The sequence below is a fragment of the Oncorhynchus tshawytscha genome, linkage group LG19, assembly GCF_018296145.1.
Source record: "Oncorhynchus tshawytscha isolate Ot180627B linkage group LG19, Otsh_v2.0, whole genome shotgun sequence".
NCBI classification, from domain to species: domain Eukaryota; kingdom Metazoa; phylum Chordata; class Actinopteri; order Salmoniformes; family Salmonidae; genus Oncorhynchus; species Oncorhynchus tshawytscha.
This window is the reverse complement of record NC_056447.1, coordinates 6,320,329-6,334,108: the sequence shown is the minus strand read 5'-3', so window position 1 is coordinate 6,334,108 and position 13,780 is coordinate 6,320,329. Positions and strand designations below refer to the sequence as shown.

General features: G+C 41.8%; 1 protein-coding gene across 1 annotated transcript in view; it reads left to right on the top strand.

Annotated features, from left to right (window-relative positions):
* znf609a (zinc finger protein 609a) overlaps positions 1-13,780 on the top strand; it is a 184,312-nt gene that overhangs the window by 81,487 nt on the left and 89,045 nt on the right. Inside the window, exon 2 of the mRNA XM_024378945.2 lies at positions 9,126-10,006. Within this exon, the coding sequence (XP_024234713.1) occupies positions 9,257-10,006 (750 nt within the window). The 5' untranslated portion in view covers positions 9,126-9,256. The remainder of the gene's footprint in view (positions 1-9,125; positions 10,007-13,780) is intronic.

Below are 13,780 nucleotides of genomic sequence, written 5' to 3'. Positions count from 1 at the left end.
CTGACAAGGTAAAAATCTGTCGTTCTGCCCATTAACAAGGCAGTTAACCCACTGTTCCTAGGCCGTCATTGTAAATAAGAACGTGTTCTTAACTGACCTGCAGTTAAGTGATGTTCAGTGTTTCCTAGGGGACCCTATAATCTTTTGCTACATTAAATCTTCATTCATGTAGCCAACATATTCATACTTCGCCTATTCCTCTTTTGATTTAGAAGATACTGTTGCACAAACAACATGCTGATTTATGCCTCCACCAACACTGGTATCAGACTGTATTAGCTAGCTACGTTTGCTCTGAATCAGTACTTTTATTAGCTAGTTAGCTAGCATTAGTGGCTAACAAGCTAAATCGTAACTTGCTAAGAACATACAAACTAGCTGTTTGCAGATGTAAGAAACACAAACTAATATTGTAATTATAGAACACTTGTGGATTTATATTAAGATCAAAGTGGAAACAACATCGTTGTCATCAACATTGTTGCATGTGCTGCGTTGACCATGCAGACTGAATGAAAGTGTCTCGTAGTCAAGCAACAACAAATGCGCTCCTTGAGTGACGGGGGGGACCAGGTCTGTCTGGAAAGCGGCAGAGAGTGGAGAGGGATGACTCAAGTGGCGGAGTAAACTATAGAAATGGATGTATCACATTTAACAAACCAAACATTCAAAAACCATTATAGAAGATAAAGTAAAAACCCACACCAGTCCGTGCATCAATACCGGTATATAGTTAAATACAGTATACCACCCAGGCCTAATATTCCCCACGCAATTTGATACCAAAGGGGTGTGTGAGCCAAAGGGGTGTGTGTATGTTTTCTGGGTTTGGAACATCTAATCACAAACAAATCACAGTAGTGAATTACAATACATAGAGAATCATGAGAATCTCAATGCATATCGTATCCTCACCTATTTATTGTGATAATATTGTATCGTGAGGTCCCTGGCAATTCCCAGCCCTAATTGATAGTCAGACAGCTAGGCCTAAGTGTTAATCAAATAGAACCCATCAATTTGTGCAGTTATGTTTTGCTGTCTTTTTTGTGACAAGATTCCTCCTGGTTCTGTGGACTCTTAGGTCTTTGTGTTGGGATTTTATTTTATTTGAATGCTAGCAGCTCTCATCAGGCTCAAGCCCTGTGACTAAAGGATTAGACCAGACTATTTGAGAGTTTTTGTCACCCCTGTCTGACCATCTAGCCACACAGCCAATCAAGCTCCAACAGAGCATTTGAACCTGCCTCTGACCAAGCGTGTCAGAGTTCAGCTGAGCACTCGGCAATACAGCCAGAGCTAGATAGAGCAAGGATCCAATGCTGACCTAGCTGTAAATAGTGGCTATATGGATGGATACCTATCCACTGACTATCTCATTTTTCCTGTAGGATCCCTGGAGGATTTTGTGTGTTATGATTCAATTGTCAGCCTTTGACAAATCGACTTTCTTTTCAGTATGTGGCATCTCTATCATTCTATGCAAACATCCCAAGTGCGAGAAGGAGAATTGAATCTGAGCTTTATTTTCTGACACATAGCCAGGGGTTTAATTAGCATCTGTGATAAGTCAATAATGGCATGACATACTTTTTATAGGGTCCTATAAAATCTGTTTTATTTTCCCAGGTTTCAGTTTTTCCACCCCCCCCAGGTTTTCACTCTCAAATCACACCTTTTTAATAGGAAAAACAACAAAAACCGATGCTCTGAATCAGGGATGGGCAACTCCAGTCCTCGGGGCCAGAGTGATGTCACACTTTCCCCCATCCCTAGCAAACACTGCTGATTTTAAACGAATTCTATTCTAAACTGAAGATAATGATTAGTGATTATTGGTGTTAGGTGTGTTAGCAGGGGCTGGGACAAAGTGTGACACCGATCAGGCCCCCCCCCCCGAGGATTGGAGTTTACCATCCCTGTTCAAAATCCACAACAATGCTTAAACCACATCAGGAGACCACTTTTGAGGTCTCGGAAAAATAGAAGAAATGTGGATTTTGGGGTGTAGTTACCCTTTAATCCAAGTGTGCACCATCAAGAGACCTGTTTCGTTAGTGATGTTTCTGTTGCACTCGTGATTAGAGTTTGCAAAACAAATGACCACTGGATTGATGCAAATAATCATGATGGCATTAGGGGTAGGCATATTCTACTTTGTAGTTAACATTTCATTTGGGAAAGCCTTTCCATCTCTACCAGAAGATGGTTATCATTAGCATCATCTTTAACGGCTACACAAAGTGTAAACATATGCGCGCACCGCAAACACAGACAGGGGCATTCCTGTGCCATTTCAGAAAGTTCTAGGAAAATACAAATCAGTGATGCGTTTGGTTCATGCCTGATGATAAACTTAGGCAAGTTCATGAATTGTCTATTAAGTTCAATAAAAAAGATATCTATTGTTGAATTCCGTTTGATAGTCTGGATTCCGTCCGTGTCCTCTGCGACGCTGATTTTATAGGGCCCTACTTTTAATCCTTACAGTAGCAATCCTTACAGTAGCCCTAAACTGTAGGCTATGGTGGGGAATCTGACCCCTCCTCATCCAGAGACAGCTCTCTCTCTCTCTCTCGGTCTCTCTCTCTCTGTGTGTGTGAAAAGCCTTCCATTGTCATGGGGGGGCGAAGCGGTTACACCAATGCTTTCATATGATAAGTGCCTTGAAAAGGAGGCTTGTGAAAGAGATGCTCCTATTCCTGGACACAAGTTGTTTTTGACCCAGTGTTAGGAAAGCGAAAGCGGCAAAGGGCTGTGATTTGCCTCAATGGAGGCTTTGTGTCAGGGCCCATAAAACGCCTGGGTCTTGTTTCGCTCTTTATTGGTCTGTCACATGTAAACAGGCTAGGGTGAGGAATACCAATAGCTCAGAGCAAACTGGTTATGAAGACTGTGTCTTTCTTTGCCTTACATGTTTGGTCTGTTTGATGGTACAGGCTGACTAAGATCAACCAGAACTTCCTAACCAAGAACAATGTCAGTGTTAGTGTGTCCTTTGTAAGTCAGGACCTCCCACCCCTACTGATATGAGTGCAAATCTCTTTGTGTTACATTAAATGTCTCACAATGGAGAGGTAGGCCTAATAAGAGCGTGGTTGCCTCCATTAAGACCTTCATTAATGTTGACATATTGTTCATTCTCTTCCATTAGCTTAAGTCTTGGGGCTATGGCTCATTCAGACTCGAGATCGAGAGCGAAGAGGGCTTGCAGGCTTTGACGCCAGCAGTAGAAGTCAACCTTGTTTTCGTGCTGTTGTTGACCTCATTGGATTGATATGTCAGGGTGTTAATTAGACTAAATATCCTGTGGCGGGGGAGCTCTGGTGAGGAGAAAGGAGATTGATCTCTGGGTCAGGGCTTGTGGCTTTGATTTCAGAGGTCTCTTTAGTCCTGCCTGACGTCAACCTGCTGGTGAAAGAGGAAATGGACTCCATATGTGTTTGGGGTTTGTGGAAACCTCACCCTCCCTGGCAAAGCCCAACTCACTGTTGGCATACATGTGGCTTATAAACCCAAAGGCAGCTTTCTCCTTGAACTTGAGTGCATCAAGAAAGCTTGGTTTGAGTTTTTTCTTTGTCATGAATGGTACAGTTTATGATGAGCAAAGCTGTTGCAAAGACAGTACATTTTACACGTAGAATCATGGTACAGTTTATGATGAGCAAAGCTGTTGCAAAGAATCATGTGAAAATGTTGACAGTCAGACGTCAACAGTGCTCTGAACGATCTGTAGACCAACCGGAGATCCACGTTTGGTGGGTTGTGTGCGACCCTTTAAGTCAAAGATACTGTTTAGAATGTATTCTCTGTACATCAGCTTAAATATTGCAGATTTTGGCTTCTATCAATGCAACTGCATCATTGCCAATCCCCCATATTACATTTTTTTGTAAATATATACAGTACCAGTCAAAAGTTTGGGCATACCTACACACTCAAGGGTTTTTCTTTAATTTTACTCCTTTCTACATTGTAGAATAATAGTGAAGACATCGAAACTATGAAATAACACATGGAATCATGTAGTAACCAAAAAAGTGTTAAATCAAAATATATTTTAGATTCTTCAAAGTAGCCACCCTTTGCCTTGAAGACAGCTTTGCACACTCTTGGCTTTCTCTTCCCCACATATGCTGAGCGCTTGTTGGTAGCTGTTCCTTCATTCACTCTACGGCCAACTCACCCCAAACCATCTCAATTGGGTTGAGTTTGGGTGATTGTGGAGGCCAGGTCATCTGATGCAGCACTTATCACTCTCCTTCTTGGTCAAATAGCCCTTACACAGCCTGGAGGTGTGTTGGGTCATTGTTCTGTTGAAAAACAAATGATAGTCCCTCTAAGTGCAAACCAGATGGTATGGCGTATTGCTGCAGAATGCTGTGGTAGCCATGCTGGTTAAGAGTGCCTTAAATTCTAAATAAATCACTGACAGTGTCACCAGCAAAGCACCATCACACCACCTCCATGCTTCAACGTGGGAACCACACATGCAGCGATCATCCATTCACCTACTCTGCGTCTCACAAAGACACAGCTGTTGGAACCAAAAATATCACATTTGGAGTCATCAGACCAAACAACAGATTTCCACCAGTCTAATGTCCATTGCTCGTGTTTCTTGGCCGAAGCAAGTCTCTTCTTGTTATTGGTGTCCTTTTTAGTAGTGGTTTCTTTGCAGCAATTTGACCATGTAGGCCTGATTCACACAGTCTCCTCTGAACAGTTGATGTTGAGATGTGTCTGTTACTTGAACTCTGAAGCATTTATTTGGGCTGCAATTTCTGGGGCTGGTAAGTCTAATGAACTTATCCTCTGCAGCAGAGGTAACTCTGGGTCTTCCTTTCCTGTGGCGGTCCTCATGAGAGCCAGTTTCATCATAGCGCTTGATGGTTCTTGCAACTGCTCTTGAAGAAACTTTCAAAGTTCTTGAAATGTTCCAGATTGACTGGCCTTCATGTCTTAAATTAATGATGCTTATTTGAGCTTTTTTTTGCCATAATATGGACTTGGTCTTTTACCAAATAGGGCCATCTTTTGTATACCACCCCTACCTTGTCACAACATAACTGATTGTATGAAATGCATTAAGGAAATCAATTCCACAAATTAATTTTAACAAGGCACACCTGTTAATTGAAATGCATTCCAGGTGTTTACCTCATGAAGCTGGTTGAGAGAATGCCAAGAGTGTGCAAAGCTGTCATCAAGGCAACGGGGGGCTACTTTGAAAAATCTCATATGAAAAATATTTTGATTTGTTTTAACACTTGTTTTAACACTTTTGTGGTTGCAACATGATTCCATGTGTTATTTCATAGTTTTGTCTTCACTATTATTCTACAATGTAGAACATAATAAAAATAAAGACCCTTCAATAAGTAGGCGTGTCCAAACTTTTGACTTGTACTGTATATATTTTTTATGTATTTTCTTTCTTTATTCCTTCCCTAATTGGAGTAAACTAATGGAAAACAATACTTAGTCTTCTACTTCCAGCTTATACATATTTCATACTTTTTACAGACACAGTATATTTGACATTAGTTATCTTTTGTTTATTTTTGGTCCCAGCCTTCAGCTACCCTCAACCCCTCCCATCTATCTCTGAGGACCATCCAGTTTTGATTTCTAGCTCTGCCATATATTTTTCAACTGTGCTGTGATGTTTTGAATCTTTCTATTCTCCTAGTTTCTACAGATTCTCTGTATGTTAACATTGTCTGAATTTGATTTGGAGGTTTGGCAAATGTCTACAATACTTTCTGAAAGTGGATACTTTCCAGGGCTCGAAATGAATGCTTGTCTTGATGTCTCGGGCAAGAAAAAGGCAGTCAAGAAGAATATAGATTTCAGTTTTATGAATGGATAAGTTAAAAAATAAATCATCACATCACAATATCAAACAATTCTTCTGGTAAGAATTGGATCCGTGTGGTTAACATGGAATAATATTAAAATCTATTTTTTCATGTAGGCTACATAAATTAAAAAGCCCACTTGCATATTACAGACTCATGTCCAAACCGATGCTAACATGAGGGATGCGCCAGAAAATGTAGACAAACTTTAATGAGACTTTTAATTACAGAAATATTGCGCACCGCACATCACCGACCTTGAATCTGAGCGGCGGTGGTCAGCATTTTGAAACTATTTAACCATACATTTAATTGTTTAAAACTCAGACGTTTTATGTCATTCGATGAAGCATGTCTTACCTTGGTTTTAAAAAATCAATTCTTGTATTGTACTGCAGCCAAAGGCATAATCGTACTCATATAAGAGAGTGAACATTATTTATAATAAGGGTGAGATGGAGAAAATCGGACCTGTCTGAAATGAAAATGGATGGCCCTCCATTTTGTTTTTCTTTCTGAACCCTCCCTAAATTCATGAAAAGAAAAGAAAACTGTCCGTCCCCAACTGACCCTTCCCTATACCCCAAAAGAATAATTAATATGTTAAGTGGATAGCAGAGAACTGTCTACCCTCACTTCTTGGACAGACCAGAGCCTTAGATATGCAGTTTTAGAAACGATTCTTCGTCCTGTAAGCATTACATGGCAACGCAGGAATTTTGGTATTGCAAAGGGCTACAGGCCACAAGGTTGTGTGTTCGCAGTCCACTGTGGACAAGTATGGTTGGAAATATATCATTTATAGTAAGAGCATAAATCTATCATTGTATTTGCAGGGCCGAGAAAAAAATGGCCTTTTTATAAAAAAAGATATCATGCAATTCAACGTCATTTGACATATTAGCTGAATATTTTTTTATACCACACTAATGACTGGCTAAAAATGGACAGAGAGGCCTATGTGCTCATCTTATCATATTTGTCAAATCAGTCTGTCTTGTTTGCAACGAAACTGTCCCTGTTTGCAAATAATTTAATCCGAGACGTCATTAGGAATCTGATCATGGTCCTTTCAAAAATTAGGCCTACCTTTCCACCCCAGAGAGAGAAGGCCTACCGACACATTAAAATGTAAGCTTTAACTGCTGGCTACTCTTCTTCCGTGGCTTAACCCAACGAGAAGAAGGTCACAAGTGTTTCCCTAAAAGCTGTCTGGGTTTAAACATCTTCTATTGTACAGAAAGTGAATAGCTTAATCTATTGAGAGTGAAAGAATTTGACTACTTCCCAAGCCAAGTCCATTTTTTGTTTCCCTGCTACAGTGGGTTGTTGCTCAGCCTCTGAATGTCATGTAAATTAAACAAATCTCATATGCATCGGGAGCCACTTCTTTCCCGGTTATTTTACAACTTGTTTCTATCATAAAGCATTACGTGCCAAAGCGCTCTTTATAGTTCACTTTATATAATCAGATATGTTTTATTTTCTTAACTTAAGCTAATAAGGGGTAGGTTAATAAAAAAGTAGGCCTATGGCATACCCCATCAAAACAGTGCAAAGTGAGGAATTGACCGACAAAATCTATGGATATAGCAGCCTATAGCCTCATTTTGTCTGTCAAAACAGGTTGGCCTACTACCTTAGTTCTTAAATGGGGACAAATAGGCTCCAACACAAAGCCCTCTTGTTGTTTAGTAAAGTTTAATTAAAATGAAGACAGTTTTTAATTAATTATGCCTACTCGAATTTGCTTACTTTCAGCACCATTTCCGATCGATTGTACCACGGCCATTGGTTAGGCAGCACACAATAAAAGTATTTGATCAGCAAGAGCAGGCCAGGGCTCAGGGTTGCAATATCCATTGTGGTATGTAATGAAGCTTAGCTGCTGGGATGGTGTAAATAAAGCTATCTTAGAAAATATAACTTTGCTCTGTGCTTATCCAAGCATGAACTTCGAAGCCTATAGCAGCGTTTCTCCAAACTCGGTTCTGGGGATCTCAAGGGGGGCACGTTTTGCCCTAACACTACACAGCTGATTCAAATAATCCACGCTTGTTGAGGAGTTCATTATTTGAATCAGCTGTGTACTGCTAGGACGAAAAACAAAACGTGCACCCCTTGTGGTCCGAGGACTGAGTTTGAGAAACTCTAGCCTATAGGTTATGTTTTTTATTTGATTGAGACCCCACTAAATAGCCTATAGGTGCACTTGGTATTGTGCATCCAGCGGAGAATCAGAGAGGAGGGTCGGCAGCGGGCACACATCGATATGTAGCCTAATGAGCAACTAAATCTGAAACACTGGAAAATATTGACATTTCATCAATTACAAATGACATGACCCTTCTTTGGACAATATTAAACCTTCCCCATGACTGGAATTTTAAAAACATGACCCCCATTTTCCTGCAGGTATCCATTGTGTACATTTCAATCCATCCCTAACCCATGCAAGTTGATGCATCTTTAGAGTGCTGCTTTTTCTTAATATCTAATGGATATTTTCATCTATGTCACACGTGCGGTGCGCTTTTGAGAACTGCGTTTTACCGCTAATTGCAATTTGGAACATTCGTGTGTAGCCTACAGCCATATGCGCATTGTTGAGCTTATAATATGAAGAAATAAAACGTTGTCAACATTTTTAAGATAAATGGTCAGATCTGTTGCATCGGCCTCTTTGCTTTTTTAAAAACATTTTTGAATGTGCAGTGGTTGTATGAGTTTTGGTCTGTGGTCCTCGAACTGTCGGTTTTGATCCGTATAAATATTTTTTATCGTCCCGGGGATGACGGGACACCCTTAATTTCGATCCCTGTAAGGAATTGTTTTATAAAGACATAAAAAGTATTTGGTCGTGTTGCAAAACTTTATAGGCTATCAAGGGGGGGGGGGCAACCATCCTACCTACCTACCAAGAGAGCCTAAAAAGGAGTGTTGTATTTTGAGACTGGCTTGAATATGCAAAGAAGCCACAGACAGTGTAGCCTACATGTTCTTCTGATTCTCTATGGTGAAAAAGATAGTAATGCATTTCATGTTGTGAAGTGGCATCGTACAATGTTGTAATAATGGTGTCACAGACCTTTTTTAGGGGGGACAAGTGGCCTCTCAAAAGTTAATGTCAAGCCCTGATTTCTTTCCTGCTATACTTTCCTGTGTGGCAAGATTCAAATCTCTAATGATCTCATTATAGTTTATCTTGGTATGTTAAGAGCTTCTGACTGCAGAATTTTCACACATTTTCTCTTCTCTTTACAGGGCAACAATGTGGGTTACTGGGAAGGGGATACCGAGAAGACCCTAAAGCTGCTGTAACCCTTCTCCCACTGCCTCCAGTAGTCTGAGAAGGTCAGACTTAACTGTGGTGCGCCTGGGCCGCTGGCACTAAGATGTCCCTAAGCAGTGGCACTGCAGGCGGGAAAGGTGTGGACTCTAATGCGGTGGACACTTACGACAGCGGTGATGAATGGGATATAGGTGTTGGCAATCTGATCATTGACCTTGACGCAGACCTAGAAAAGGACAAACTTGAGATGTCTGGCACTAAAGACGGTGGGGGCATGGCTGCCCCTCCCAGCGCTGTAGCAGCTCTACCCGACAACATCAAATTTGTTAGCCCCGTACCCGCTGCTCAAGGCAAAGAGAGTAAACCCAAATCCAAGCGAAGTAAGAACTCAAAGGAAAGTGGCAAGGCCTCGGTTACAGACGGGGCCAAGAAAGACACCCAGGTGCGAACCCAGGGCGAGGTTATGGGATCCGGCATTGGCACAGGTCCCACAACAAACACCAACTCTGGAAAGGGTGCTGAGAAGAGCAGCAAAGCCTCCCGTAATGTTCCTAGTGGAAAGAAAGACAAGGAGGTGGGCTCTGGGAAAAGTAAGAAGGAGAAAAGTGAAGTTGTGGCTACAGGAGTGGCTAATACTGAGAAGGAGATAGGTGCCCCAAATCTGCCTTTGGGGGGCCCTCGTAGCGTCCCATTTGACGGTACGCAAAATACAGACTTGGCTGTGGCCGAACCACTTGGGAATATCGCCCTGGATTCCACAGGGATTGCTGTACCACCGTTGGCCATTAAAAGTGATCCAGAAGAGATGGACAACAGTGAATGCAGAAACCTGAAGAAAGTGAAAAGTGAAAAGGTAAGTAACAAGCTGTCTTGTCTTCGATTTTGTGCTTGGCTGCTGTTAAGTCAACTGCTTTGAACTATAGCAGATGCTGTCTGTTTGTTTGCTGCTGGAATATTAGCATATCTAGCTCGCCTTGACAAGTGATTTATTACATTTTAATGTAGCACTTTGCTTTCAAATTGAGTGAGCTACAGACGTAATCTGGTTCTCTGTGTGGGGGATAAGAGCTTTGTACTGTCTCGAAACCTCTCATGTAATCACTGAATTTGATGGGTGTGTTAAGTAGTGCATGAGGCTCCATCTTAACACTAATGGCTCCTCAGGGGACTTTCACACTGCTGTACTCACCCCAGAAACAAGTGAAGTATGTTATGCAAGACCCAACATAAGCGTCAGTCTGTACCACTACATATTGCAGATGCCTGTCCTTTTATGTATGCCAGTCATTTCAACAATGGGTTACTGCTCAGACCCTTCACTGCCATTAGTAAAAGGCCTGAGCAGTAACACAGGCACCCGTTTTCGAACCTTCTAGAAGATGTGCTCAGGCACTCAAATGGGCAGTCTTGTTTTTACACAAGTTGCTTGTCGACATAGTGGGGGGAGGAGAGGGTGGTGGTGGAAGGCTTCAGCGTGTCGGATGCCAAAGATGTGACAAACCTGAGTGCTGCTGCTCTCTGATAAGGTTTCTGACAGAGACGCTGGAGAGTATTGACAAGCCATCTCTAGAAGAGGCTTTGCACCAGGGGAGATCAGTTACAATTGTCAGCCATATGTCATCGCCATACGCTGAGACAAAAGTGAAGCTCCAGGGGCAGTGTTGGACGACTTGTTCTGGCAGCAGATATTTTTTTGGTCTGGGGGGGGGGGGTCGAAGAGCCTCTGCATTTTCCAGCCTGCAGATAGTTAGCTGGGGGGCACTTTCAGGGTAGAGTTACCCATTAGACATAATTACTGGCTACTCTTCTCCATGTCATCTTGATAGTATGCTTTTCAAAGTCTTCATCGGATGGAACTTGGTAAGATCGTCAGGAAAAGGTATCAAAGTTTCTTTCGCTATGAGCTGTGTGATAGCTGCTTCTGCTGTATAGAATAGGACATCCATCCGTATTCCATTGAGAGGGTTTTCTGCTTATCTCCGGAGCTTGGGGAGTGCTGAACTCTGTGGCGGGAGGTTTCATGTGTCATCTTGCTCCATTTTCAACCTCTATCATTCAATGGTAGGGGGCATTCAGTTCAACTCATTCTCGCTGTGTCTGTCTTGGGTGGGGGAGGAGGAGAGGAAGCAGTCTACTCCCTCTGTGAGGATCATGCCGGCAGGCCAGGAAATCCTGCGACTAAAGGACAAGATATCTCTGTCGTCTGTCTAGGGTCAATAAGTAATCCTTTGTTTAGACACATTAAAGGCTTGGTCGCATTAAAATTACACAAAAAACATGGTATCATCCTGTGTGGCCCTTAAGATCTCATCAATAGGCCATTTCTGACATTAAGTAGTTGTCAGCAGCTGACACTGGCTAACGGCACCCATTCTACAGTCATGACCTTCACATGCCTTTCCTGTTTGGACAACACAGGGAATTTGCAGTGCCCTGTACAGGCATTAACCTCAGTGATGGTGATTGCATGTTTCCACTCTGTCAGAGATGGAATTACTTGAGGTGAATGAGAGACTCTCTTTTTGAAATCCCTCGTAATCCGCTTTTGACGATTATTTTAATGTCTCCTGGATGTCTACAGTCTGTCTCATCTCTTTAGACAATATAGGCTGTCATAAAAACCTCATCACTTACGTAATTACACTTTTTCCTACTAAGCTCCCTGCTGTAAAATGGGGATCATTCTACCACAAAAAGTTCTGCATATTACAGACTCATGTCCAAACCGATGCTAGCATGAGGGATGCGCCAGACAATGTAGACAAACTTTAATGAGACTTTTAATTACAGAAATATTGCGCACCGCACCGACCTTGAATCTGAGCGGCGGTGGTCAGCATTTTGAAACTATGTAACCATACATTTAATTGTTTAAAACTCAGACGTTTTATGTCATTCGATGAAGCATGTCTTACCTTGGTTTTAAAATCAATTGTTGTATTGTACTGCAGCCAAAGGCATAATCGTACTCATATAAGAGAGTGAACATTATTTATAATAAGGGCGAGATGGAGAAAATCGGACCTGTCTGAAATGAAAATGGATGGCCCTCCATTTTGTTTTTCTTTCTGAACCCTCCCTAAATTCATGAAAAGAAAACTGTCCCTCCCCAACTGACCCTTCCCTATACCCCAAAAGAATAATTAATATGTTAAGTGGATAGCAGAGAACTGTCTACCCTCACTTCTTGGACAGACCAGAGCCTTAGATATGCAGTTTTAGAAACGATTCTTCGTCCTTTTTCCTACCAAGCGTCCTGCCGTAAAATGGGGTTCATTCTACCACAAAAAGTTCTGCATTTGCTTGCACCATGCTCTAAACAGGGCATTTAAAATTGACTGTGGCCCGTGGTAGTTGGCCTTTCCTTAAAGTTCAGGAGTTGAAGTTTGATTTCTGGAAGTCAAGTGAGCTTCTGTTGCCAGTAGGCTACCTCCTCATTAATTAGCAAAGGCAAGCGGTTTCTGTAATTTCCCAGCTAAATGCCAAGCTCACAAAGAATGAGCCTTCATTTTGAATCAGCACCAGACACCTTCCTCACTGCCAGTTACCGCAACCTGCGTAGAGATCAATGGACTCTACTGTAGCGAAAGTGCTGTATGCACAAGGGGTTTAAAGCTTTCTAGCATTCCTCTCTCAGCAGTGAATCCAGACATGATTTATTTAGACAAATTTCAAACAATTTTACTTTCTTATTCTGCTGCAGTTTGATTGATAGTCAGTCAGGGCTCAGGTTTCTCATCCAGTCTTTATTAGACTGTCTATATTTTCACTCCTTGAATTAACTCCTGGAGCAGTGGTTTTAATGAATAGGTATTTTTGGATCTCTTTCTCTCTCTTTTCCCACTTCTCTCCTTTCTCTCGAGTGTGGAGTATTCTGTAGGGAATGTGTCTGGGTGTAAGCAGCGCCTGTGAAATGTCAGGCTCCAGCGCTCTCACAGTCAAATCCAGAGCCTTATAGCGTGACGGGAGGTCTCCTGTGCACCTGGGAGCAGCCCGTCTCTTCTCGATAGTTTCATATTTTTTTTTTTCTCTTTCACTCTCTCACTGCCCATGGTGACTTATGACTGGTGCTATTGTATTACAACTCAGGGTTAGTCAGGGCTGTGCAAACGGGGAGGAGGGGTGGCGCAGGGAGAGACACAACTTGGACTCTCTCCCATTTCCGTGTCGGTTTCACTGGATCCATCCTATCAGGTGGCCGGGGGGACTGGTTTTGCAATCTTTCTGTTTTCTCTGCATCCCGGCGACCTTATCGGAATACGGGTTCTGGGTTTAATCACTAACCTTTGATGATCTTCATCAGATGACACTCATAGGACTTCATGTTACACAATACATGTATGTTTTGTTCTATAAAGTTCATATTTATATTTTAAAAAATCTCAGTATACGTGTTATGTTCAGTAGTTCAAAAACATCCGGTGATTTTGCAGAGAGCCACATCAATTTACAGAAATACTCATTATAAATGTTGATGAAAATACAAGTGTTATGCATGGAACTCTAGATACACTTCTCCTTAATGCAACCACTGTGTCAGATTTCAAAAAAGCTTTACGGAAAAAGCAAACCATGCAATAATCTAAGTACAGGGCTCAGAGACCAAACAAGCCAAAAATATATCTGC